Source organism: Scyliorhinus torazame, chromosome 10 (assembly GCF_047496885.1).
Source record: "Scyliorhinus torazame isolate Kashiwa2021f chromosome 10, sScyTor2.1, whole genome shotgun sequence".
Classification (NCBI taxonomy): Eukaryota; Metazoa; Chordata; class Chondrichthyes; order Carcharhiniformes; family Scyliorhinidae; genus Scyliorhinus; species Scyliorhinus torazame.
This window is the reverse complement of record NC_092716.1, coordinates 144,530,816-144,555,882: the sequence shown is the minus strand read 5'-3', so window position 1 is coordinate 144,555,882 and position 25,067 is coordinate 144,530,816. Positions and strand designations below refer to the sequence as shown.

The 25,067-nt window shown below is 47.2% G+C and overlaps 1 protein-coding gene across 3 annotated transcripts in view; it reads left to right on the top strand.

Annotated features, from left to right (window-relative positions):
• Positions 1–25,067, top strand: part of LOC140430959 (embryonic protein UVS.2-like) — a 258,091-nt gene that overhangs the window by 21,328 nt on the left and 211,696 nt on the right. For 2 of the 3 annotated variants that reach the window (XM_072518800.1, XM_072518801.1), the window contains one exon: positions 24,824–24,967. The exons of the other annotated variant lie outside the window; for it this stretch is intronic. In XM_072518800.1, coding sequence (XP_072374901.1) covers positions 24,824–24,967 — 144 coding nt within the window. The remainder of the gene's footprint in view (positions 1–24,823; positions 24,968–25,067) is intronic. 3 annotated transcript variants of the gene reach the window in all.

The window sequence follows — 25,067 nt, the reverse complement described above, 5'->3', positions numbered from 1 at the left end:
AGAGGGGGTGCCAGTTCACCCCTTCTCACCTGGTCGTAAAATGGCTACAAGGTCTATGTGATTCACATTACTTTGGAGATAGGCTTTGAGAGGGGAGGGATTTATAAGATAGTCCAGAAAACACATAGACAAGGTTAGTTTGCCAGAGTCTGGGAGAGAGAGAGCGAGTGAGCAGCTAATGGCCGAATGTTTCCCTACTCCATCACAGTGTGCATTTTGGAAAAAAAATGAACTCTCACAACCAAGAATCCTTTTAGATTAGAACATAGAACATAGAACAGTACAGCACAGTACAGGCCCTTCAGCCCACGATGTTGTGTCGACCATTTATCCGAATCTAAGATCAACCTATTCTACACCTGTTGTCTACACCAATTTACTGCTGTCCATGTGTCTGTCTAGGAGTCGCTTAAATGTCCATCATGACTCTGACTCCACCACTTCTGCTGGCAGTACATTCCCCACACCTACCACTCTCTGTGTAAAGAACCTACCTCTGACATCTCCCCTATATCTTCCTCCAATCAGCTTAAAATTATGTCCCCTTGTGACAGCCATTTCCACCCTGGGGAAAAGTCTCTGGCTATCCAATCTATCCATGCTTCTCATCACCTTGTACACCTCTATCAAGTAACTTCTCTGCCTTCTTCGCTCCAGTGAGAAAAGCCTTAGCTCCCTCAACCTTTCTTCATAAGACATGCCCTCTCGTCCAGGCAGCATCCAGGTAAATCTCCTCTACCCTTTCCAAAGCATCCACATCCTTCCTATAATGAGGCGACCAGAACTGGGCACAATATTCCAAGTGTGGTTAACTAGAGTTTTATAAAGCTGCAGCAAATCCTCATGGTTCTTAAATTCAATCCCCCTGTTAATAAAAGCCAACACACCATACGCCTTCTTAACAACCCTATTAACCTGGGTGGCAACTTTGAGGGATCTATGTACGTGGACCCCAAGAGCCTTCTGTTCCTCCACACATCAAGAATCCTGCCTTTAACCCTGTATTCAGCATTCAAATTCGACCTTCCAAAATGAATCACTTCACATTTATCAAGGTTGAACTCCATTTGCCACTTCTCAGCCCAGCTCTGCATCCTGTCAATGTCCTGCGGAAACCTGCAACAACCCTCAACACTATCTACAACTCCCCCAACCTTCGTGTCATCGGCAAACTTACTAACCCACCCTTCCACTTCCTCGCCCAAGTCATTTATAAAAACCACAAAGAGCAGAGGTCCCAGAACAGATCCTTGTGGGTCACCATTGGTCACCAACCTCCAGGCGGAATACTTTCCATCCACTGCCACTTGCTGTCTTCTTTCAGCCAGCCAATTCTGTATCCAGACAGCCAGATTTCCCTGTATCCCATGCCCCCTAACTTTCTGAATGAGCCTACCATGGGGAACCTTATCAAATGCCTTACTGAAATCCATATACACCACATCCACTGCACGACCTTCATCAATGTGTCTCGTCACATCCTCAAAGAATTCAATGAGGCTTGTGAGGCATGTCCTGCCCCTCACAAAGCCATGCTGACTATCTTTAGTCAAATTATGTTTTTCTAAATAATCATAAATCCTATCTCTCAGAATCCTTTCCAATATTTTGCTCACCACAGACGTAAGACTGATGGGTCTGTAATTCCCAGGGATTTCCCTGTTCCCTTTCTTGAACAGGGGAACAACATTCGCCTCCCTCCAATCATCCGGTACTACTCCAGTGGAGAGTGAGGACGTAAAGATCATCGCCAACGGCGCAGCAATCTCCTCCCTCGCTTCCCGTAGTAACCTTGGATAACTCTCGTCAGGTCCAGGGGACTTATCTATCCTGATGCTTTTCAAAATTTCCAGCACATCCTCCTTCTTAATATCAACCTGTTCGAGTCTATTAACCTGGTTCACAGGAGAATAGTTCTGGGAGAATTGAATATCTACATAAAGGGACAGTGTAAGGTATACTCGAGAGAAGGCTTTTTCGGTTATGTTAAAAGTTCTGTAGTTTAAGGTATAAATTGCTGACATTGTATTCAACTGATAGTGCTTTGAGTCTAATTGTTGCAAAAAACATGACATTTTGTGTCATTCATTCAGCTATTAATTGGAGGTTCAGATTTCTTTTTTAAAGTATTTGTATAAGATTTTTAATTTTTTTACAAATAACACAACAAAAAACATTTTCAATACAAAACAGGTTCAGTGCAGAACAAGAATTGTTGCTAATATAAAAAAGAACAAGACAGAATGAATTTAGAGTAATAGATTTTATGAACTAGTGGCTCCAACTTTAATACCAGATCAATCAAAAAACCAATTATGGGAGAAAAAGGCTAAGGCCATATCAATAAGATTGGATGGCATCTCAGGCTGCATACCTTTATGTATTGTGAGAACAAGACTTACAATGTGGCTCAAGGGGAACCTTACAATGTGGCTCAAGGGGAACCTAACAGGAGTAGGCCAGAAAAGCAGAGCCTATAAAATTGAGATGGGGATCCCACACTTTACGGAATACATCAAATTTAGAACGGATCATAGAATTCCATAGGAGTGGATTCCATTACTAATTTATGCAAATTTTACATTGAAGGATATTTGTCACTGACCCAGGAGCAGAGGAATTTTTACAAGTTGAAAATGTTAGGGGCGGAATTCTCCCCTACCCGGCTGGGCGGGCCGTACTGGCGGCGAGGAGTGGCGTGAACTACTCTGGCATTGGGCCGCCCGGTAGGTGTGGAATCCTCCGCACCTTCAGGGGCTAGGCTGGCGCCGGCGGGGTTGGTGCCGCGCCAGCCAGCACCGAAGGGCTTGACGCCGCACCAACCGGTGCCGAAGGGCCTCCGCCAGCCGGCGCGGGTTGGCGCATGTGCGGGAGCGCCAGCATGTGCTGGCTAAATCGCTGGCTTTGAAAGCAGACCAAGGCAGGCCAGCAGCACTTCAATTACCGTAACAGCCTCCCCGAACAGGCGCCGGAATGTGGTGACTAGGGGCTTTTCGCAGTAACTTCATTTGAAGCCTACTTGTGACAATAAGCGATTTTCATTTCATTTAATTTCTTCTCTGTGCCGGCCGGCGCGGAGGGAAAGAGTGCCCCCACTGCACAGGCCCGCCCGCGGATCGGTGGGCCCCTATCGCGGGCCAGGCCACCGTGGGCCCCCCCGGGGCCAGATCCCCCCCACGCCCCCCCGAGGACTCTGCAGGCCACCCGCAGAGTCAGGTCCCGCCGGTACGGACCTGTGTATTTTACGCCGACGAGACTCGCCGAAAACGGGCGGCCACTCGTCCTATTGTGGACTGGAGAATCGCCGGGGGAGTGGGGGGGGGGGGGGGGGGGGGGGCGGGGGGGCGCTGCCAAAAAACCCCGAACGGCGCGGCATGATCCCCACCCCTGCCGAAAAACCGGCGCAGGAGAATCCGGCAGCTTGCGACGGGGCGGGATTTCACTCTGCCCCCCGGCGATTCTCCAGCCTGGCGGGGAGTCGGAGAATCCCGCCCAGGATGTTGTGTATCCTTTTTTCATTAACGTCAGTAATTCTCCCATCTGGAAGACCCAGAATTAGGAATACAGGATTGAGCTCGAAGGCGCTGTCAAAGATCCTCTCAAGCTTCCTTACTACAATAGGATTGAATCTTAACACCGGTCCATACGCAGTGTATATAATCACACTCTACTACCCGGCACATTAGGCCAAAAGGTACTTGGGTATTAGGAGCAGATGTCGGCACTTTAGCCCTTCCAGCCTGCTCTACCATTCAATCAGATCATGGCTGATCTCTTCCTGGTTTCAAATCCATCTCCCTGCCTGTTTCCCATATCCCTTTAACCTGCTTTTTTATATCAGAAATCTATCTATCTCCTTCTTGAAATCTTTTAACAATTCAGACTCCACCACACTGTGGGGGAGCAAGTTCCACAAATTCAGCATCCTTTCTCCTTCTTGAAATCTTTTAATAATTCAGACTCCACCGTAATGTGGGGCAGCGAGTTCCACAAATTCAGCATCCTTTGCGAGAAGGAATTCCTCCTCATCTCAGTTTTAAATCTACCGCCTCTCAACCTATGTCTGTGACATCTTGATCTGTATTGGCCCACAAGGGGGAAGATTTGGTCTACTTTTACTTTATCGATCACTCTTAGTATTTTATGCAACTCGATCAGGTCCACTCTAACTCTTCTATATTCCAGCAAGTATAAGCTCAAATTGTTCAATCTCTCCTCATATGTCAACCCTTTCATCCCCAGAATCAATCTAGTGAACCTGAATTGCCTCCAATGCCATCCCATCCTTCCTCGAATAAGGATGCCAAAACTGGACACAGTACTACAGATGTGGTCCACTGTTATAGGCCAGAGTTTAGAGAACCCCAAAATGTATCATGGAGTTCACTTGACCCATAACTTTGAATAGATTGTGGTTACGGGGAACACAAGGGCCCACTTTACAGGGGTGATGCAACAGAGAACTAAAGTACTTCTAATGTTTATTTATGAAACCAGTTAACACTTTATAAACCCACAGTAAACATCTTAACAACTATCAACACCAATCATCCCCACAGATACAATATTCTATAAATAACCCTTTATCTTTACTTGCAACATCCATAAGACAAAAGACCCTTTTAAACACTGATCAGGTTTAAATTATCAACTGAGTAGTTATCACTTTGAAATCACCCAAATGATCTGGAGAGTCTTTAGATTGCAGAGAGATCCTTATACAGTTGCTTGCTTTTCCTGCAGCTATCCAGCTCTCAAAATGAAACTAAAATACACCCTATAGCAGACAACCCAAAGTGAAAGTAAAAGCAGACAGACAGCCCAGCCCCACCCACACTCTGACATCACTGATAAACACCGATTTCTTAAAGGTACATCCACTACAGCTATTTTATAAACACCCATTTCTTAAAGGTACTCTCACATGACACCACCAACACCCTATACAATTGCAACAACACTTTTCGACTTAGACTCCAGTCTTTTTACAATAAACGCTAAAATTCCATGAGCCTATTTTATTATATGCTGTACCCGTATACCGACTTTCTAAGTCTATGAACTAAGACACCCAGATCCCTCCGCCCAGACGCATTTTGAATCAGCTTTCCATTGAGATAATTTGCCTTTTTATTATTTCGTCCAAAATGGTTAACCTCACACTTATCCACATTAAAATTCATCTGCCAATTTTTGGCCCATTCTCCTATCATATCTATATTTGTCTGTAAACTCTTTATCTTCTCTTCACTACCTACTTTCCCACCTATTTTAGTATCATCCGCAAATTTTGCTATGTTACACTCTGTCCCTGCTTGCAGACCATTTATATAGTTTGTAAGCAGTTGAGGTCCGAGGACTGACTCCTGTGGCACCCTGCTTCTTACAGTTCACTAGCCAGAGAAGGACTCATTTATTCCAATCCCATGCTTTCTGTCAGTCATCCAATTCTCAATCCAAACTAGTACTCTACCCCTAATCTCCTACGATCGCACCTTCTAGATCAGTCTTTCACGTGGCACCTTGTCAACGCCTTCTGGAAGTCTAGATATACCACATCCACAGGTTCCCCATTGTCCACCTTGTGGTTACATCCTCGAGTAACTCAAGCAAGTTTGTGAAGCATGACTTACCCTTCATAAAACCATGCTGACAATGATGGACTTTTGTCTTTCTAAATGTTCAGTCATCTCCTTAATGATTGATTCCAGCAACTTCCCCACCACAGAGGTCAAGCTAACTGGCCTATAATTTCCTATTTTTTTGCCTCCTCGTTTTTGAATAGAACATAGAAAATACAGCACAGAACAGGCCGTTCGGCCGCGATGTTGTGCCGAACCTTTGTCCTAGATTAATCATAGATTATCATTGAATTTACAGTGCAGAAGGAGGCCATTCGGCCCCCTGAGTCTGCACCGGCTCTTGGAAAGAGCACCCTACCCAAACTCAACACCTCCACCCAACACCAAGGGCAATTTTGGACACTAAGGGCAATTTATCATGGCCAATCCACCTACCCTGCACATCTTTGGACTGTGGGAGGAAACCGGAGCACCCGGAGGAAACCCACGCAGACACAGGGAGGACGTGCAGACTCCGCACAGACAGCAACCCAAGCCGGAATCGAACCTGGGACCCTGGAGCTGTGAAGCAATTGTGCTATCCACAATGTTACCGTGCTGCCCTTAAGAACAAATAAATCTACACTATATCATTTTACCGTAATCCATGTACCTATCCAATAGCTGCTTGAAGGTCCCTAATGTTTCCGACTCAACTACTTCCACAGGCAGTGCATTCCATGCCCCCACTACTCTCTGGGTAAAGAACCTACCTCCTATATCTTCCACCTTTCACCTTAAATTTATGTCCCCTTGTAATGGTTTGTTCCACACGGGGAAAAAGTCTCTGACTGTCTACTCTATCTATTCCCCATATCATCTTATAAACCTCGATCAAGTCGCCCCTCATCCTTCTCCGTTCTAATGAGAAAAGGCCTAGCACCCTCAACCATTCCTCGTAAGACCTACTCTCCATTCCAGGTAACATCCTGGTAAATCTTCTTTGCACCTTTTCCAAAGCTTCCACATCCTTCCTAAAATGAGGTGACCAGAACTGTACACAGTACTCCAAATGTGGCCTTACCAAAGTTTTGTACAGCTGCATCATCACCTCACGGCTCTTAAATTCAATCCCTCTGTTAATAGAGGCGTCACATTAGCTGGACCTTTCCAGAATCCAGGGAATTTTGAAACATCATAATCAACTACGGCAGCACGGTGGTTAGCACGGTTGCTTCGCAGCGCCAGGGTCCCGGGTCGATTCCTGGCTTGGGTCACTTTCTGTGCGGAGTCTGCACCTTCTCCCCGTGCCTTTGTGGGTTTCCTCCGGGTGCTCCGGTTTCCCCCCACAGTCCAAAGATGTGCAGGTTAGGCGGATTGGTCACGCTAAATTGCCCTTAGTGTCCATAAAAGGTTAGGTGGGGTTACTGGGTTCTGGGGATAGGGTGGAGGTGTGTGGCTTAAGTGGGGTGCTTTTTCCAAGGGCCGGTGCAGACTTGATGGGCCGAGTGGCCTCCTTCTCCACTGTAAATTCTATGTTCCATGTTCAGTGCATCTACTATTTCTGCTGCCTGCTTTAACATACTAGGGTGCAAGCCACCAGGACCCGGAGACTTATCTGATTTTAATCCTATTGGTTTATTCAATACCTCCTCCCTAGTGATGGTTATTGCACCAGGTTCATCTGCATTAACTGCTGTTTCACATTGGGGATAGAGCAGGATAAAACCTGTGTCTCAGACTAGACGCGATAAACAAATGGTGCAGTTTCTTAAATTGAGTCTCCTTCATTCTATTGCAAACTTGGATCTTATTGGCATAATCCCAAATACTGTCCCATTCCTATTCAATATTAATTGCAAAGTAATTTTCCCATCACTGCAAGGTACCCAATTTACCAACACAAGGTATCATAGAACTTGCCAATCACTTGTTTAGGCTCTGCAGAAATTACGATTTTTTTTCCACCGGTGAAATAGAGGAGTTAAGACACACGGTTGTCTTATTCAGGGTAGATTCCCTGAGTTGCAGTTACTTAAAAAGTAGTGTCTTAGGATGTCAAATTGCTGGCATAATACCTGGTGCTTAAGACCTGGTGGGTAGTCCGGGTTGCCCTGGATGGGAGAAAGACCGCAATTCCGTTTAGACCTCCCTTCTAGTTGGCGAACCATCGTTCCTGGTCTAGGACTATTAACAGTTATCAGATTTTGGCATCTAGCAGAATCTGTCCTATTGTCCCCATAAAATAACAAGACCTGCAGAGGGTAAACTGACTGATCTATTTCAATATCGAACCAAATAGAGGCAAGGTCCTTCTTAACCCAATCCTGTATAAATCAAGTGTAAGAGGCCAGGTGACATAACTTAATATTCGGGACACCCAAACCCCCCCCTTGGAACCTGGGAGTTTCAGTTTGGCCAACTTCAGACAAGGCTTCTTATTTCAGATTAACAAACTGATCTTATCATTAATCTTCTTTGAGACTCTAACTGGCAACAATATTTTTTTATTTTTCAAATTTGTTAAAAAATTCTCCTCCATTTTCACATTTTCTCCCACATTTACATCCATCAACAATAAACAATAATCAGCAAGATATGTCAGTCCCCATAATAACAACAACGATCCCATCGACCCACCAACCCCCAAACCTCAACCCGCATGTTTACATAAACACATGACAAAAATAAATCAGGGATTACCCGTAGTCACCCTTAATCTTACACAGCTCCCACCCCCCCACTCCAGGTCTCCAGCTCCTCCCGTCCACTGCCTCTTGTAAAACTCCTCCCCCTACCCTCGATTCCTTCCCCCCCCAACATTCCACCCCGGCTAGACCACTCGGACCCTGTTCTGCCAGGCTCCGATGGTCGCAGCCCCTCCCCCACCTCACTCCCGTTCACTGGCCGGCACACACCGGCCAGCGTGGAGGCCCCCGCCCGGGTCCCTTTCCCACTTGCCCGGCCCCAGGAAAGCCCAAAGATCCCCTTTTAGCACACAAACCCCACCTATCCACCTACACCCCAAAGAACTCTCATTTCGAGTGAAAGTCCCGTCCCTTCCCTCGTCCAAATATATACCACCTTGGCTCCTTTAATCTCTACACCCGCGCGCAGTGATACAAAAAAGAAGAAAATACAGTCATGAGGTTACATCGGCACATGGCCATTCCTCAGTTTGTCAGTTCTGCCACAGTCCTTCTGCTTTCGCAAACTCCTCCGCTGCTTCCGCCGTTCCAAAATAAAAGTCCCTGAACTTGTAAGTCACCCTCAGCTTCGCTGGATATACAATGCCGCACCGCACCTTGCTAATGTACAGTGCCCTCTTCACCCGGTTGAAGGCAGCCCGCCTTCTTGCCAGCTCCACCGTAAAGTCCTGGTATACACGTATACCAGCTCCAGCCCACTGCACCACCCGCTTCTGCTTGGCCCAGCTCAGGACCTTCTCCTTCACCCTGTACTTACGGAAGCACAGAGTCACTGCCCTTGGCGGCTCACTCGCCTTTGGTACAGGCTTCCACGACCGATGAGCCCGATCCAGTTCATATCGGGAGGGGTCCTTCCCCTCCCCCAGTAGTTTTGCCAGCATCGCGGCAAAATATTCAGTCGGCTTCGGTCCTTCAACTCCTTCGGGCAGCCCCACAATCCTCAAGCTCTGTCGCCTGGATCTATTTTCCAGGTCTTCCATTTTTCCTCGCAGATCCTTGTTAGTATCCATCACTTTCCCCATCGAGGCAAGTTGATCACCGTGCTGCAATAACGTCTCCTTCACTTCCTTCAGCGCCTCCCCTTGCTCTCGCACCTCCGCCACTGCGCTCGCCACCTCCGTCCTCACCGGGGAAACCGTCTCCTCCACCAGCACACTCAAAGCCTCCCTCATCTCTTTCCTCACCGTCTCCATGCATTTCGCAATCTGCGCCAACTGCTTTTCAAATTCCGCAGCCATCACCTTGGTTATTTCTTCAGCCGTAAGCAGTGCGGCCTTCCCTGGTGCTCCAGCCTCCATTTTTCCTGGTGACCCTGCGGTGACCTTTCCACTCCCCGACGGACCTCCAGCTGGTTTTTTTTCGGCCGTTTTTCTGCTCACCCTCGACATTTTTCTTTGTTCTTTTTTTCCTCCTGTGTCTTCTCAGTGCCTCCTCCGTGGCTTCTCCCTTCTTCTGCCGCCTCCGCGGACCCTGGGACCGGGCTTAAAGCCCCAAAATTGCCGTTCCCGAGCGGGGGCTCTCCATTGTGCGGCCGCCTCCCGCCCGCCGTCACCGGAAGTCAACTGGCAACAATATTGGCAACATCTGCAAGGGGTTTAGCAATCTAGGCAACATCTTCATTTTAATCAAGGCAATGCTGCCCAGCCATGAGACCGGCAAGGGAAACCAACGGGCCAAATCCCATCCGATAGGAGCAATAAACTGAGCAAGGTTAGCCCCATATAACTGCCTAAAAGAAGGAGTAATTGCAGCACCCAGGTACTTAAATCCCAATGGGGACCACCAAAAGAGGGTGGGGGGGTTTTCTCCTCAACTCTCCCACCGGTATAGACTCTGACCTTGTAAAATTAATCTTATAAAAGGAGAAGGCACTAATCCAAACAGTCACATTAATAAAAGCGAGAACTGAGACATCCAGCTTCGAAACAAATAGCAGCATATCATCTGCATAAAGCATATTCTTATGCTGCCTCTCCCCACAATGCACATTAAAGTGTCCTCCAAGCTAAAGTACTTTTGATCTAAAACCATTTGTGAGTACTGCCGCCAACGGTCTATGATACAGCACCTGAACCTATTTAATATATTGCTCCTCCAACCCAAATCTGCACAGTGTGTACATCAGATAATTCCACTCCACTCGATCAAAGACTCGCCGCATCCAAGGAGATCACCTTCCCTTCTCGTGCCTGCTTCTGGAAAGTCTGGATCACATTCAATAACCTTCTGATGTTGTTACTGGGAAACCTATTGTTTATGAACCCAGTCTGATCCTCCCGAACAATCATCAGTAAAACTCCCTCTAACCGCCTCGCCGATACTGTAGACAACAATTTCAAATCAACATGCAGAAGCGAGATTACAAAGAACAAAGAAATGTACAGCACAGGAACAGGCCCTTCGGCGTTCCAAGCCCGTGCCGACCATGCTGCCCGACTAAACTACAATCTTCTACACTTCCTGGGTCCGTATCCTCTATTCCCATCCTATTCATGTATTTGTCAAGATGCCCCTTAAATGTCACGATCGTTCCTGCTTCCACCACCTCCTCCGGTAGCGAGTTCCAGGCACCCACTACCCTCTGCGTAAAAAAACTTGCCTCGTACATCTACTCTAAACCTTGCCCCTCTCACCTTAAACCTATGCCCCCTAGTAATTGACCCCTCTACCCTGGGGAAAAGCCTCTGACTATCCACTCTGTCTATGCCCCTCATAATTTTGTAGACCTCTATGAGGTCTCCCCTCAACCTCCTTCGTTCCAGTGAGAACAAACCGAGTTTATTCAACCGCTCCTCATAGCTAATGCGGCATACCAGGCAACATTCTGGTAAATCTCTTCTGCACCCTCTCTAAAGCCTCCACATCCTTCTGGTAGTGTGGCGACCAGAATTGAACACTGTACTCCAAGTGTGGCCTAACTAAGGTTCTATACAGCTGCACCATGACTTGCCAATTCTTATACTCAATGCCCCGGCCAATGAAGGCAAGCATGCCGTATGCCTTCTTGACTACCTTCTCCACCTGTGTTTCCCCTTTCAATGACCTGTGGACCTGTACTCCTAGATCTCTTTGACTTTCAATACTCTTGAGGGTTCTACCATTCACTGTATATTCCCTACCTGCATTCGACCTTCCAAAATGCATTACCTCACATTTGTCCGGATTAAACTCCATCCGCCATCTCTCCGCCCAAGTCTCCAAACAATCTAAATCCTGCTGTATCCTCTGACAGTCCTCATCGCTATCCGCAATTCCACCAACCTTTTGTGATCTCCTTGGATGCGGCGAGTCTTTGATCGAGTGGAGTGGAATTATCTGATGTACACACTGTGCAGATTGGCCTATAGAAGGCACATTCCTCCAGATCCTTGCCCGTCTTCAAAATCTGAGGTGTTTGCCTTCCGATGGCAGCAGACCTGCCACTCAAAGGAGTGACAATACATACCCACCGAGGGCTCCGTTAACAGCTCCTTAAGCACCCTGTAAAATTCACACCCAAAACCCTTGGCACCAGGGCCTTTCCGACTGAAGCTCCGTAATGGCCATAGCCACTTCAGTTTTAGAGATGGGAGTACCAAGGTGCTGGTCCTCCAGAACCACAGGGAGCTCGAGGGAAGGAAAGAAAGGCGACATATGTGCCACCACATCATCAGATTTATGTAATTCAGCATAGAAACCCCTAAATGTTGCCTTGATCTCGTCCGTTTGCAGTGGAAGGAACCTCTTTAAATTCAATCCTGGTTTCCTATTCATGCCTGTCCTGCTGCCTGTTTTTAAAACTACAACCTTTTGGTTTTGAACTGAAACTCCCTTGTTGCAAGCTGCTATTTGAACTGACCCAGACACACCCCTTGGTGCAGTGTGCTATGTGGCATAGCTTGTGATATCATTTTGTTGGACTTTGCTAGCAGCCAGTCCCCTCTTCTGCAATTCTAGGACATTTTCTGTTTCCGATTGGGATTGATAGAACCTTTCAGAAGGTTCTGGAGCAGAAGGCAGTTTATATTCTTGCTTTCAGTTTTGTTCTGAGAAGGAGCTGGGCAAAATCCTGCAAAATATCTCTCCCAGAAAGGCTGGAACTTCTCTCTCTGATATCTTGGCTGAAGTGAGCAGGTTTGGACACTCTGCTAGTCCCATGAAGGTTTAACTCCTGATTTAAATGTTGCAAGCATTCTCTACTCAGCCAGACCTGTGAAATTTAACCTCTGATCGAAAGACTGAAAGCAGCCCAGCCAGATCTGTGAAAGCCTAACCTCTGTTTGGAAGGCTGGAGAAGGCACAGTGCTGTTAGCTCTCCCGAGATCTCCACAAGAGGTTTTGAAGAAAGGGCCTTTTACTTTTTCTTCACTACATTTAATCTTGATTTGCAAAAAGAGCAGACTAGCGTTCCAGAGGCAGAGTGGATGAAAAACTCTCTTGTAAATTTTCATGGTGAGAATTTCAGTTTGACTCCGAGAGACTGAGTGCCAACCCGCTGGAGGCCTGTACAAGTGAAGGTGACTCTCCAAAGGAATTTCTGCAGCCTGCGAGGTCTAATTGAAGGCAGATTCTAAAAGATCCAAACCAACTGATGATTTCAAGTTCGCCGACTACAAAGACTACCACTTCCGCAGTAAAGATTCAACTCTGTCCTTTTAATTCCTATTCGTTGTTAACTTTTCCTTCCCGCCCATCTTGTGTCTGGCTTGTGTGTGTCTGAGAGGGTGGGACAGGGTTTGGGGAATCGTTAGATTAGTAGATCAGTGTTCCATTGTTTCCATTACATGTTTATCTCTTTAATAAATAAATGTTTTTGAAATGTTTTGTTTACACATCTGGTGCCTGTAAGTCATTGGAGCAGTCGAGGATCGACGATCTCAGGAAAACATACACATTTTTGGTTAATTCACTTATGTTGGGCCTCCGGGGACTGTGGGGCTGGAATTGATTGCGCGCTTGCCCAAGGTATCATAACATAAATTGGGAGCTCGTCCGGGATTGGAAATATTAGGTGGCGAATTTGGGGTACAGTGTAAATTATAAAGAGGCACCAGCTTTGTAGGATAGCTATGGGAGCTGCTAAGCATTTCCTCCAGGTTGAAGACTTGACTCTGGTTTACTTACTGGGACTTAATAAAGACAAACTTGTTGAGTAAGTTGGCATGTGAATTACAAATGGTGGTGTGGTAGTCGGTATTAGGGGTATTATGGTACCTAGGTTGTAAGATCATTGATGTGGGAGGTACCTGAGACAGGAAAATCATTGGTGAAGCCTGCCTGCTGGTTCCGCCCAGTAAGGCGGAGTATAAGAATCTGTGTCTCCCGAGCAGCTGCATTCTGTACCTGCACTGCTGGGGGAAACATCTAGTCCAACAAAGCCTTCAATTGTCATCCAATCTCGCTTCTGGAGTCAGTGATCGAGCATCAATTTATTGGACTAGATTTTAAAGAACGGAGCTCTGAATCTAGCCGGAGTGTCTGCAACTCAGTCCCCATGCGGCAAACTCAGCGGCAACCTTCAAACATTGGCTGCCGTGCTTCAACGGGTACCTCAGGACAGCCAAGACTGCACCCACGGAGGGCCAGAAGATGCAAGTTCTCCACTCGAGGGTGAGCCCAAAGATCTACACCCTCATCGAGGATGCGGACGATTTTGAGGCCGCGATGGCCCTGTTGAAATGACACTACATTCGCCCAGTAAACCAGGTTTACGCCCGACATCTACTAGCGACAAATCCCGGAGGAATCGCTGGATGAATTCTACCGCGCGCTCCTGGTACTAGGTAGGAACTGTGACTGCCCGCAAGTTTCAGCCAGCGACCACCCACAACTTTTAATCTGGGACGCATTCGTTGCAGGTATGTTGTCCCCCCAAATCCGTCAGCGGCTGCTGGAGAAAGAGACACCAGGCCTCAAGGAGGCACGGGCCCTTGCTAGCTCCCTGGATGTGGCCTCCCGAAATGCCTGCGCGTAAGTCCCCGACCACGCGGCAGCCCCTTGGGCAGCGTGGAACCCACCCGTGGCCGACCCCGATGCGTCCCCCACCCCCCCCACAAGCTTGTGCCGCATGGCTACCAGGCAACCCCGGGGGGCCCCGCTGTTATTTTTGCGGGCAAGCCAAGCACCCCCGGCAGCGCTGCCCGGCCCGCTCCTCCACCTGCAAAGGTTGTGGCAAAAAGGTCCATTTCATGGCGGTATGCCAGGTCCGGGCGGTCTCCGCTGTCTCCTGGGGCGAACCGGGGCCGCCACCACAACTCTCTCCACGGGCCACGTGCAGGCTGCGGGCGCCGCCATCTTGTTCCCCAGGGACCACGTGTGATGCGTGGGCGCCGCCATCTTGCCCACCCCCAGCCATGTGCGACCCATGGGCGCCGCCATCTTGGCTGGAGTCTCAGGAACACGATTCGGATGACCACACACCGCCCGTGGAAAATCTTCAACTTTTACCACGACTCGCCTCGGTGACCCTGGACCAGTCTCGGCCCCGAACGCTCTCGACCGCGACGACGACCGTACTCCTCAACGGCCGCAAAACACCCTGCCTGATCGACTGAGGGAAGCACAGAGACTTTGTACACCCCAACATGGCAAGGCGCTGTTCTCTTCCCATACACCCAGTTAACCAAAGAATCTCCCTGGCCTCCGGGTCTCACTCTGTAGAGATCAAGGGGTTCTGCGTAGCGAACCTCACGGTCCAGATAAGAGAATTAAAAAATTTCCGACTCTACGTCCTCCCTCACCTCTGTGCTGCCACGCTCCTGGGATTGGACTTCCAATGCAACCTCCAGAGCTTAACCTTTAAATTTGGCGGCCCTATACCCCCCCTTCACTGTCTGCAGCCTCGCGACCCTCAAGGCCGACCTGCCTTCCCTTTTTGCGAACCTCACCCCGGATTGCACCAGGAGCAGACGGTACAGTGCCCAGGACCGGACCTTCATTAGGTCGGAAGTCCAGCGGCTACTGAAGGAAGGTATTATCGAGGCTAGCAACAGCCGCTGGAGAGCTCAAGTAGTGGTTGTAAAGACCGGGGAGAAGCACAGGGTGGTCATCGATTATAGTCAGACCATCAACAGGTATACGCAGCTCGACGCGTACCCTCTCCCCCGCATATCTGATTTGGCAATCAGATTGCACAATACAAGGTCTTTTCCACGGTGGACCTCAAATCCGCCTACCACCAGCTCCCCATCCGCCTGGGCGACCGCAAGTACACTGCATTCGAAGCAGATGGGCGGCTCTACCACTTCCGAAGGGTTCCCTTCGGTGTCACAAATGGAGTCTCGGTCTTCCAACGGGAGATGGACCGAATGGTTGACCGGTACGGTTTGCGGGCCACGTTTCTGTACCTCGACAACGTCACTATCTGCGGCCACGACCAGCAGGACCACGACACCAACCTCCGCAAATTCCTCCATACCGCAAAAACCCTTAACTTAACCTACAACAAGGACAAATGCGTGTTCCGCACCGACCGTCTAGCTATCCTCGGCTACGTAGTGCATGATGGAGTCATAGGTACAGATCCCGAACGCATGCGCCCCCTCATGGAGTTTCCCCTCCCCCACTGCTCCAAGGCCTTGAAACGCTGTCTGGGATTTTTTTCATATTACGCCCAGTGAGTCCCCAATTATGTGGACAAGGCCCGCCCACTAATCCAGTCCTGGGTATTCCCCCTGTCGGCAGAGGCCCGCCAGGCCTTCAGCCGCATAAAGGCAGACATCGCAACGGCCACGATGCACGCAATCGATGAATCCCTTCCCTTCCAAGTCGAGAGCGGCACGTCCCACGTAGCTCTGGCGGCCATCCTCAACCAAGCGGGCAGGCCCGTGGCCTTCTTCTCACGCACCCTCCATGCTTCAAAAATCCGTCATTCCTCCGTTGAAAAGGAGGCCCAGGCCATAGTAGAAGCTGTGCGGCACTGGAGGCATTACCTGGCCGGCAGGAGATTCACGCTCCTCACTAACCAACGTCGGTAGCTTTCATGTTCGATAATGCACAGTGGGGCAAGATAAAGAACGATAAGATCTTCGGGTGGAGGATCGAGCTCTCCACCTACAACTATGAGATCGTGTATCGTCCCGGTAAGCTAAACGAGCCTCCTGATGCCCTATCCCGCGGCACATGTGCCAACGCACAAGTGGACCGACTCCGGGCCCTCCATGAGGACCTCTGCCACCCAGGGGTCACTCGATTCTTCCATTTTATCAAGACCCGCAAACTGCCCTACTTCCTCGAGGAGGTCAGGACCGCCACCAGAAACTGCCAAATCTGCGCGGAGTGCAAGCCGCACTTCTACAGGCCAGAGAAAGCGCACCTGATAAAGGCTTCCCGTCCCTTTGAACGTCTCAGTATGGATTTCAAAGGCCCCCTCCCCTCCACCGACTGCAACACTTACTTCCTGAACGTGATTGACGAGTACACCCGGTTCCCATTTGCCATCCCCTGCCCCGACATGACCGCAGCCACCGTCATAAAAGCCCTCCACAGTATCTTTACCCTGTTCGGTTTCCCCGCCTACATACACAGCGATAGGGGGTCCTCCTTCATGAGCGACGAACTGCATCAATTCCTGCTCAGCAAGGGCATTGCCTCGAGCAGGACGACCAGCTATAACCCGCGGGGAAACGGACAGGTAGAGAGGGAGAACGGAATGGTCTGGAAGACCGTTGTACTGGCCCTACGGTCCAGGAATCTCCCAGTCTCCCGCTGGCAGGAAGTCCTTCCCCATGCCCTCCACTCCATCCGCTCACTGCTGTGTACCACGACAAACGAAACACCTCATGAGCGTCTCCTTGTCTTCCCTAGGAAGTCCTCCTACGGGACCTCGCTCCCAACCTGGCTGGCAGCTCCTGACCCATTCTGCTCCCCAAACACGTGCGGGCGCACAAGTCGGACCCATTGGTAGAGAGGGTCCACCTCCTTCATGCTAACCCTCAGTACGCCTACATGGCGTATCCCGACGGCCGGCATGATACGGTCTCCCGACGGGACCTGGCGCCCGCTGGATCCCCACCCACACCCCACCCTCCCTCCCACCGGCGCACCCCACGGTTCCCCTTCCCAGGTGGATCGGTTCTTCCACTGGCCCCACCCAGGGGTGATGAAGCTACCGAAGAAGCCGAAGTCACGCTCCGGGAGTCACGGATGCCCGAGCCGGCGCCTGCAACACCGCCGGAACTGCGACGATCACAGAGGACCACCAGGGCCCCCGATCGACTAATTGCTTCATTCTGATAGGTACATGTAAAATGAATACTGTAAATAGTTGTGACATGTAATAAGGCAAAACATTGTACCACCGCCGGGTACCACCATTACCTCTACCACTGTATGACGTGAGACCACCATCCCCGCCGGACTCTTTTTTTTTTTTAACGGGGTGAATGTGGTTGTCGGTGTTCGGGGTATTATGGTACCTAGGTTGAGGTTGTAAGATCATTGGTGTGGAGGTACCTGAGACCGGAAGTACATTGGTGAAGCCTGCCTGCTGGTTCCGCCCAGTAAGGCGGAGTATAAGAGCCTGTGTCTCCCGAGCAGCTGCATTCTGTACCTGCGCTGCTGGGGGAAACATCTAGTCAATAAAGCCTTCAATTGTCATCCAATCTTGCTTCTGGAGTCATTGGTCGAGCATCAGGTGGTACCAACTAAAGCTGTAAAGGCAGGGGCAATTAATGCGATTGCTAAACATTTAAATTTGATGCGGGTACCAGGAGCACAGGAAAGGCGACGAGCGAGTGTAGCGTCAGAGACGTCATTGGGTGGCAGAAAGGATCTGGAGAGAACTTGGTTGCAGTTAGAAGAGGGAAGGGAACTTAAAAAAGGAGATGGAAATGAAAAGAGAGGAAAGAGAAAGAGAGAGAGAGAGGATAAAGCAAGTGAGACAAAAGAAAGAAGGACACACTGTCAATTCTAGTGTGACATTGATGAGGGGCTGAGAAAAAAGAAAAATCCTTACCTATAGGATGCCAAGTACTCTACATATCTAGATATCCCATTTCCTCACACACCAAAGCCAGCGCTCTAGCTTACAGGATGGGGGGATTTCTAGTAGCTGGGAGCTTGTCCATCAAGGGGTTCAGTTGACAATTAAAAAGTCTCCACCTACAAAAGAATGAACTGAGGCAACTCCGCAAATTCTGAAAATGCCTTAGTGAAAATCTCTGGGAAGTAATTTGCCGGGCCATATACATTTATTATTGAAACAGTTTCTCCATGTGCTCACACCTTGACAATCAGATACCTGCTTCCCTTATCCTTAACACACATCTCCATTTTGAAGGGGGCATTCTTGTTGACCAAATCTGCCATATACCTGCTGCTCATCGAGAAGAAAACAAAAAGACCTGCCCCACGCAAACCCACCTTAACTTTAAGTGCTTCTTGTTAGCCAAATGGTTCTCCTGTAACAAGGCTATGTCTACTTTCTCTATTTAAAAGAATAATATTTTTCCTTTTGATAGGGTGATGATATCCTTGTACATTCTAAGAGCAAAGCCTGAAATTGCGTAGACCACCTGAAAAAAGTAGGATAGGATTTCCACACCACATTCGGGTGTGTGCCATAACATCCCTCACCATCTCTAGCAAAACCAGAGGCACCAGAATATACCTAACATGTTCATCGCTTGGATAAAGACGTGCCTGTACCAATGCAGGATATCAGAAATAATTTATGGATTTAACGAATGGGATCATCAAAAGACTGAAGGGAGTCGTTGGTTATCACTTTCAGTGTCGCAGGATAATGCATGGCATAATTCATTCCAGCTGCCTTGAATTGCCTCCGAACTTCGTTGAAGATTTAATGCTTCAGTGGAAAAGTCGTGGAAAAATGAAACCCTCATTCCCTCATGGAGCCAGGTCCCACTGCGCCTCGCCGTCTCTAGGGCTCTGCCGATCTTTAAAATTGTGGAAGCGAATGATTATGGGCCTCAAAAGACAGGATAAAGTGGGCCTTTTCATATTTGAAGCATCCAGCCTTCACATCCAGCTTGAGAAAACATTGCAACCAGTTCTTAAAGAACTTAACAGGAAACTTATCCTCCAACTCTTCTGGCAGACCGACGGCCTGGATGTTCTTTCTCCAGACTTGGTTGCCCAAACCTTCCAGGATTTCTGACATGCGACATAGCTGATTTTCCAACGACAAAATATGAGCATCAGCTGAAGAAGCAAAATTTTCGATGTTCAGGTTTCTTTCCTCCATTTCATCAAGCCATTTATTGGTATTCTGCAACTCAAATTTTCTGTCAGAAAGCCGGGTCGCTGATCTATTACTCTGATAATGTTTGCAGTCATCATTTTCAGCACCAGGTTGAGTGACTGCTCAAGGATTAAGTTGCCATATTGAAAGGCAGCTCCACCCCTGCTGAATCTGACTGCACCCTTTTAGCGGCAGATTTCTTCCCGTTTTTCAGTATTTTATCTTCCAATAAGAGTCGATAGGCCAGTTGATTGGAGGTGTCCAAAATACAACTTTATTGCTAATTATTCATTTTAATGCACCTCAATAAGAACTGAATCAAAACTTAAAATCAAAACAATACATACACTTGGTTAAATACATGGCAAAGGAAAGCATAGAACACAAAAGCATAAAGAAATCACAAACAAATAGAGAATTCAGGAATGAAACTTCGACCACGAGGTCCTACTTTTAACGGAATCCTATCGATGGTCGAATCCCTCATTTACTCTTATTGGTTTCTACTTCTCAGCTGAGACCTCACGATTTGTTCAGATAGATGTCTGTTACTTAGAGGATGATTTATCAATCAAACATTGGCCATTACCTCCGATTTACTGGTATTCGTGAGATTCGGTTTCTCACGCCACTGCTGGCCATAGACCATGCTGTAACTAATTATTTGATACATTCTTATTACTAACTGCACTGAAATACAATGATCTATTCATTACATGAAACATTTGTTGAAACAATGTCTGAATTCCTACAGATAAGACCCTAAAGTTCAATAGTTGATTCATTAACTGAAACAATGAATTTTCATAGTCTTGGCATTTTGAATAATTCCACTCTTTAGCTATGGACTCAATCAGTACCTAAAGACATCAAATAAATCAATGAATCAATAAACTAATAACCTATCAAATATCTATCTAAAAGTCTTCCCTACTACTAAAAGTTAACTTTTCAGATTAGGCAAGCACGTGCTGGGCAAACAGAATAAAAGATGAATTATAAAGCGAGTGGCACCAGAGCCTGTGGAAAAGCTGCTATTCCCATGCCCGCATCACGCGGTTCCCCTCAATTTTCTTTTTTAAAAGTTAAAGTGCTCTGTAGGGATTGTAACAGCACTAAGCCACATTGGACGATTAGACCATGACCAAAACTTAGTCAAAGATGAAAAATGTTACATAACGTCTTAGGGCAGTGAGAGCCAGTAAAACAACAAGATTTAGGGAATTCAGAGCTTGGACGACAGGTGGGGGACAGCTGAGGCTGCAGACCCGATCAGAGGTACCACAGCATTGGGTGGAACTTTACGGCCTCACCTACTGGCAGGATTCTCCGTCCCGCTAAAGTCAATGGACTATAGATGGCTTGTTCCATTTTCCTACCCTGCTGCGACGGGTTGTAAAATTCTGTTCATTGCTTCTCCAGAAGTGTGATAGGTGAATGCTGCTAAGGCAGACAGGATAATTAGTCCCCCTCAATTTGGAGGCACGTCGACTGCCTGCGGAGGAGATATGAATTGAGAATCAGCCAATAAAACTATAGGGTTGGAAGGAAAACACCCCACAGGACGAATCACGGACATAGCTGTGGGCTTTCATATTCATGGGCCTGTCATTGGGGCAGGATAGCTGTGGGCTTTCATATTCATGGGCCTGTCATTGGGGCAGGAAAACTCCAGCCCTGATGGCCCCCTGACCTGCTGGTGGGAGGCTAACTCAATCAAGCTGGTGGTCACTGCACAATGTTAGAGGTGGAAGGGGAGAGATTGCTCTGTTATTGGTAAGAATGTCAGGAAACAGACCCAAAATCGGCATCACCCCTATTTTCCTCTCCTGCATTTCCCCACCCCCTCCATTTTCCCCAGGTCTGTGACCCCCTACCCCTGCCTACTTTAACTGTCTCCACTGTTTTCAAGGGGCTGGGATAATTCAAGTGAAATGCTCTGATATTGGAAGTAAATTAAAATATGTAGGAAATATACACCACATAGAACTAGGGTATTCATTACACAACTCTTGACATCTTGCATTCTGTAATTTTGCCTTCTCTGTTTGTGGCCTGTTTGTCTCCCTCCTATTTGCCTCCTTTCCCCACTCACCACCTTCCTCCAGGTTGCCAACTCTCACCTGCTTGCTGATCCTGCCACTCCAGATCTCCACACCCTCCCCCCTGCTGACCCTTCAGCTCACTGCCTCTATCCCACTCTCTAACCCTCTTTCTTGATGTCTGCCTCCAGCTTGTCAATCCCCTCACTTGTTTTATGTCTTGCTCCATGACCCTCCTGTTTGCCATATTTTTTCCACTCACCATCTCTCCCCATTTGTTAACACTCCCGCTCACCGTCTTTCTCCTGCTGTTCACCCTCCCATTTGTCAACTCTTTCTCCTACTCCCTGACCCTCGCACTTGCCACAACTCTCATGCTCAGCGATTTTCTCCCCAACCCTTCTGCATATTGCTTTCCTCGCATTCCTTCGCCCGCTTCCTTTCTCCCTCCATCCCTCTCACGTTCCGTAGTTCACATCGAGGCTTTGGGAGAGGGAAGCGGTGAGCGAGAGGGAGGGTTGGGGATTGGAGATTCGGGGACAGATCAGCAAGTGGAAGTGCGACGGTGAGCGGGTAGACTAGCGAGTGAAGCTGCAAGTGGGAGAGGTGAGGACTAGGAGGTACATAGAAATAATTACTACGTTATTGAGAGATTGTAAGTTATTAAACACAATAGTAACTGCACTTGATGATTTATGTGGTTACTAATTTGTTCATCTTTTACGATCATTTTTTATGTTTTCCCTACCAAGATAAGTTTTTGAAAATATATATTGCAACGAACCTGCAAATATTTTTCTGAATCTTCTTGCAGCCTGGTTTAACATTCTCCAATATTCTAATTGGCCCTCACTGTTTTTCCAGTTAATACCACTGAAAATAACTTACAATGTATGTTTCTATATTACTGGTAAATATTTCAAATGCACAGTCCCGGGGACCCAAGCTAGATTCCAGCCTTGGGTTGCTGTATGTGTGGAGATGGCATGTTCTCCCTGTGTCTGTGTGGGTTTCCTCCGGGTGCTCTGGTTTCCTCTCACAGTCCAAAGACATGAAGGTTAGGTGGATTGGCCATGATCAATATACGGGGATGAGGCGGGGATCTGGGTCTAGGTAGAGTGCTCTTTCGGAGGATCGATGCAGACTCGATGGGCCGAATGGCCTCCTTTTGTGCTGTAGGGATTCTATAGGTTCTGCGGATTCTGTAAATAATTACATTTGCATTAAATTTCACAAAGAAGGATGTTTGTGCGAAGCAGACAAAGTGCTCTAACATTGCTACTTTATGCTTTATGCCATGCATATGTTTCCATCTTCTTGATATTGGAAAATGTTGGTTAGTTTTATTCCTGATTGCTACTGCTTCTTCTGAAGTACTTTCTGCTGAACCTTTTGTGGAGAGAATCATTTGGAACACTGAACAAGAAACAGTAAGTTCAGTTCTGAATCTGGAATTTGCAGTATTTCCTTTAAATACCTCAACCACAGTACTTTAAAGATTAAGTTGTGTCTTTTTGATTGTGCAGCAAGGAAACTTGCCTTCAAAAGCATAGGGCAGCCTTTTAATAATTGTTGCACCAAAGTAAGTAACCCTCTCCTCAGCTGTGTAAATTTCCAACAGCATGCTCAGTTCTCATTATGAACTTGCTCTGCACACATAATGAGTCTTAATCCAGAGGTTGGGGTTGGAGGCTGAAATTGGCTGATTGGACAAATCTCAGTGTCGCGATGCTGCATCTGTCTCAAAACTGCCAGCATGACAGACTTTATGGGTGTCCAGGTCCTATGTGGCCTCGACGCAAGGTGGGAGTGGGCTGATTCTAGAGCAGGCAGGTTACAAAGCCCACCTCAGTTCCCCAAAAGCCTGGGGCCATTGCTTCTGTGGCAAGCAGCAGCCCACTTGTACAGTTGAGTCTTCTGACCGTTTTAACCCACCCCCACTGTACCCTCTCACTCCCTCACCCCTCCCTTATCCTGTCATTTCCCTCAACCTCAACCCTCGCATCATATACCCCTCTCCCCTCACCCATTATCCATCAGTAATGAACAGAACTCAACATGCACTATTATAACAGTTGAAAATCATTGAATAGCCCATAAAATTCCCAAGTCAACAGACTCTTCAAAGCAGTTGGAAAAACAATGTCAAATATTTATAAAATGATTAGGCAGTAGTTTGTAGCCAAGAGCCCATAAAAAATACTCTTGATGGTAGCACAGTGGTTAGCACTGTTGTTTCACAGCGCCAGGGTCCCAGTTCAATTCCCGACTTGGGTCACTGTCTGTGCAGACTCTGCACATTCTCCCCATGCCTGCATGGGTTTCCTCCGGGTGCTCCGGTTTTCTCCCACAAGTCCCGAAAGACGTGCTGTTAGGTAATTTGGACATTCTGAATTCTGCCTCCGTGTACCCGAACAGGCGCCGGAGTGTGGCGACTAGGGGCTTTTCACAGTACCTTCATTGCAGTGTTAATGTAAGCCTACAATAAATATTATTATTAATAAAACTGCTATATCAGCAAATGTTTAGACTGCATGAAAGCAATGAGAAAAGATGAAAAATCTACGCTTTGTTATCATACCAGACTATCCTTTTAATAGTGTGTGTACACTCTAACCTTTTATTTATTTGATGAAACTTTAAAACTTATCTGAAGACGTTTACACATTTACAATGTTTGTCTTTTAGTTGACAGCTTGCATGTTGGTTAAAGTAACAATCTGGGAAGCCCCTCCTGCTGTCATGAAAAAGGCCAAAAGTGGGATTAGAGATGGGACCTTTGACCGCCCTGCTCAGTGGCCATTCTTTCAGTCCCACTTCAGTTGGTCCTGATTGGGACACAGAAAATGCAATGCTGAATTTATGAGATCCTGTCCCCTCTCTCTACGACAACTGCTGTAATTGCATCATCTAGTTGTTTGTTTTCTTTTTTTTTTCTCGAGATTTTTAAAATGTTGTTCTTGGAAACCTTGGTGATATTTTTTGTTTTTCATAGTTCCATTATTGAGCTTCATGCATACCCAGTTAATGCAAGAAACAGATATAAGCTCCCAGCTCAATTAAGCTCTCTGCTGGGATGGCAAAAAATAATAATTTGCCTGTAGCTGATGCAGGCTAGAGTAGGTGCCTTTTTTATATACAAATTGGGAATGCATTCTCAATTCATTAAAGTTGAAAAATGCCTTAAGTGGGTACTAATTAGGATAACAAATATATGCACGAACAAGTATAAATATAAAAATATGCAATTGTTTCTTATAAAAACTTAACTTAACCCTACATTTACATTATATATGTCTTGCTTGACATTTTCATTTTCTCTCTTTATAGTAAATACCAGTGCTTCAGAACAGATTCTTGGTGGGGATTATCGAGAGCATCTTGATACGATTTGTTCAGGCGGCGACAAGAGTTGTTTATGGCCTTCCTCAAATAAGAATATTCTCGTACCCTATACATTCAAAACAAATTTTAGTGAGTTGTTTTCCCCTATGGTATATTAAGATTATTAATTTTTATAACTAACTAAAATTATGAGCGTTGGGATAAAAGTAGATTTTAAACCTTTTCTAGT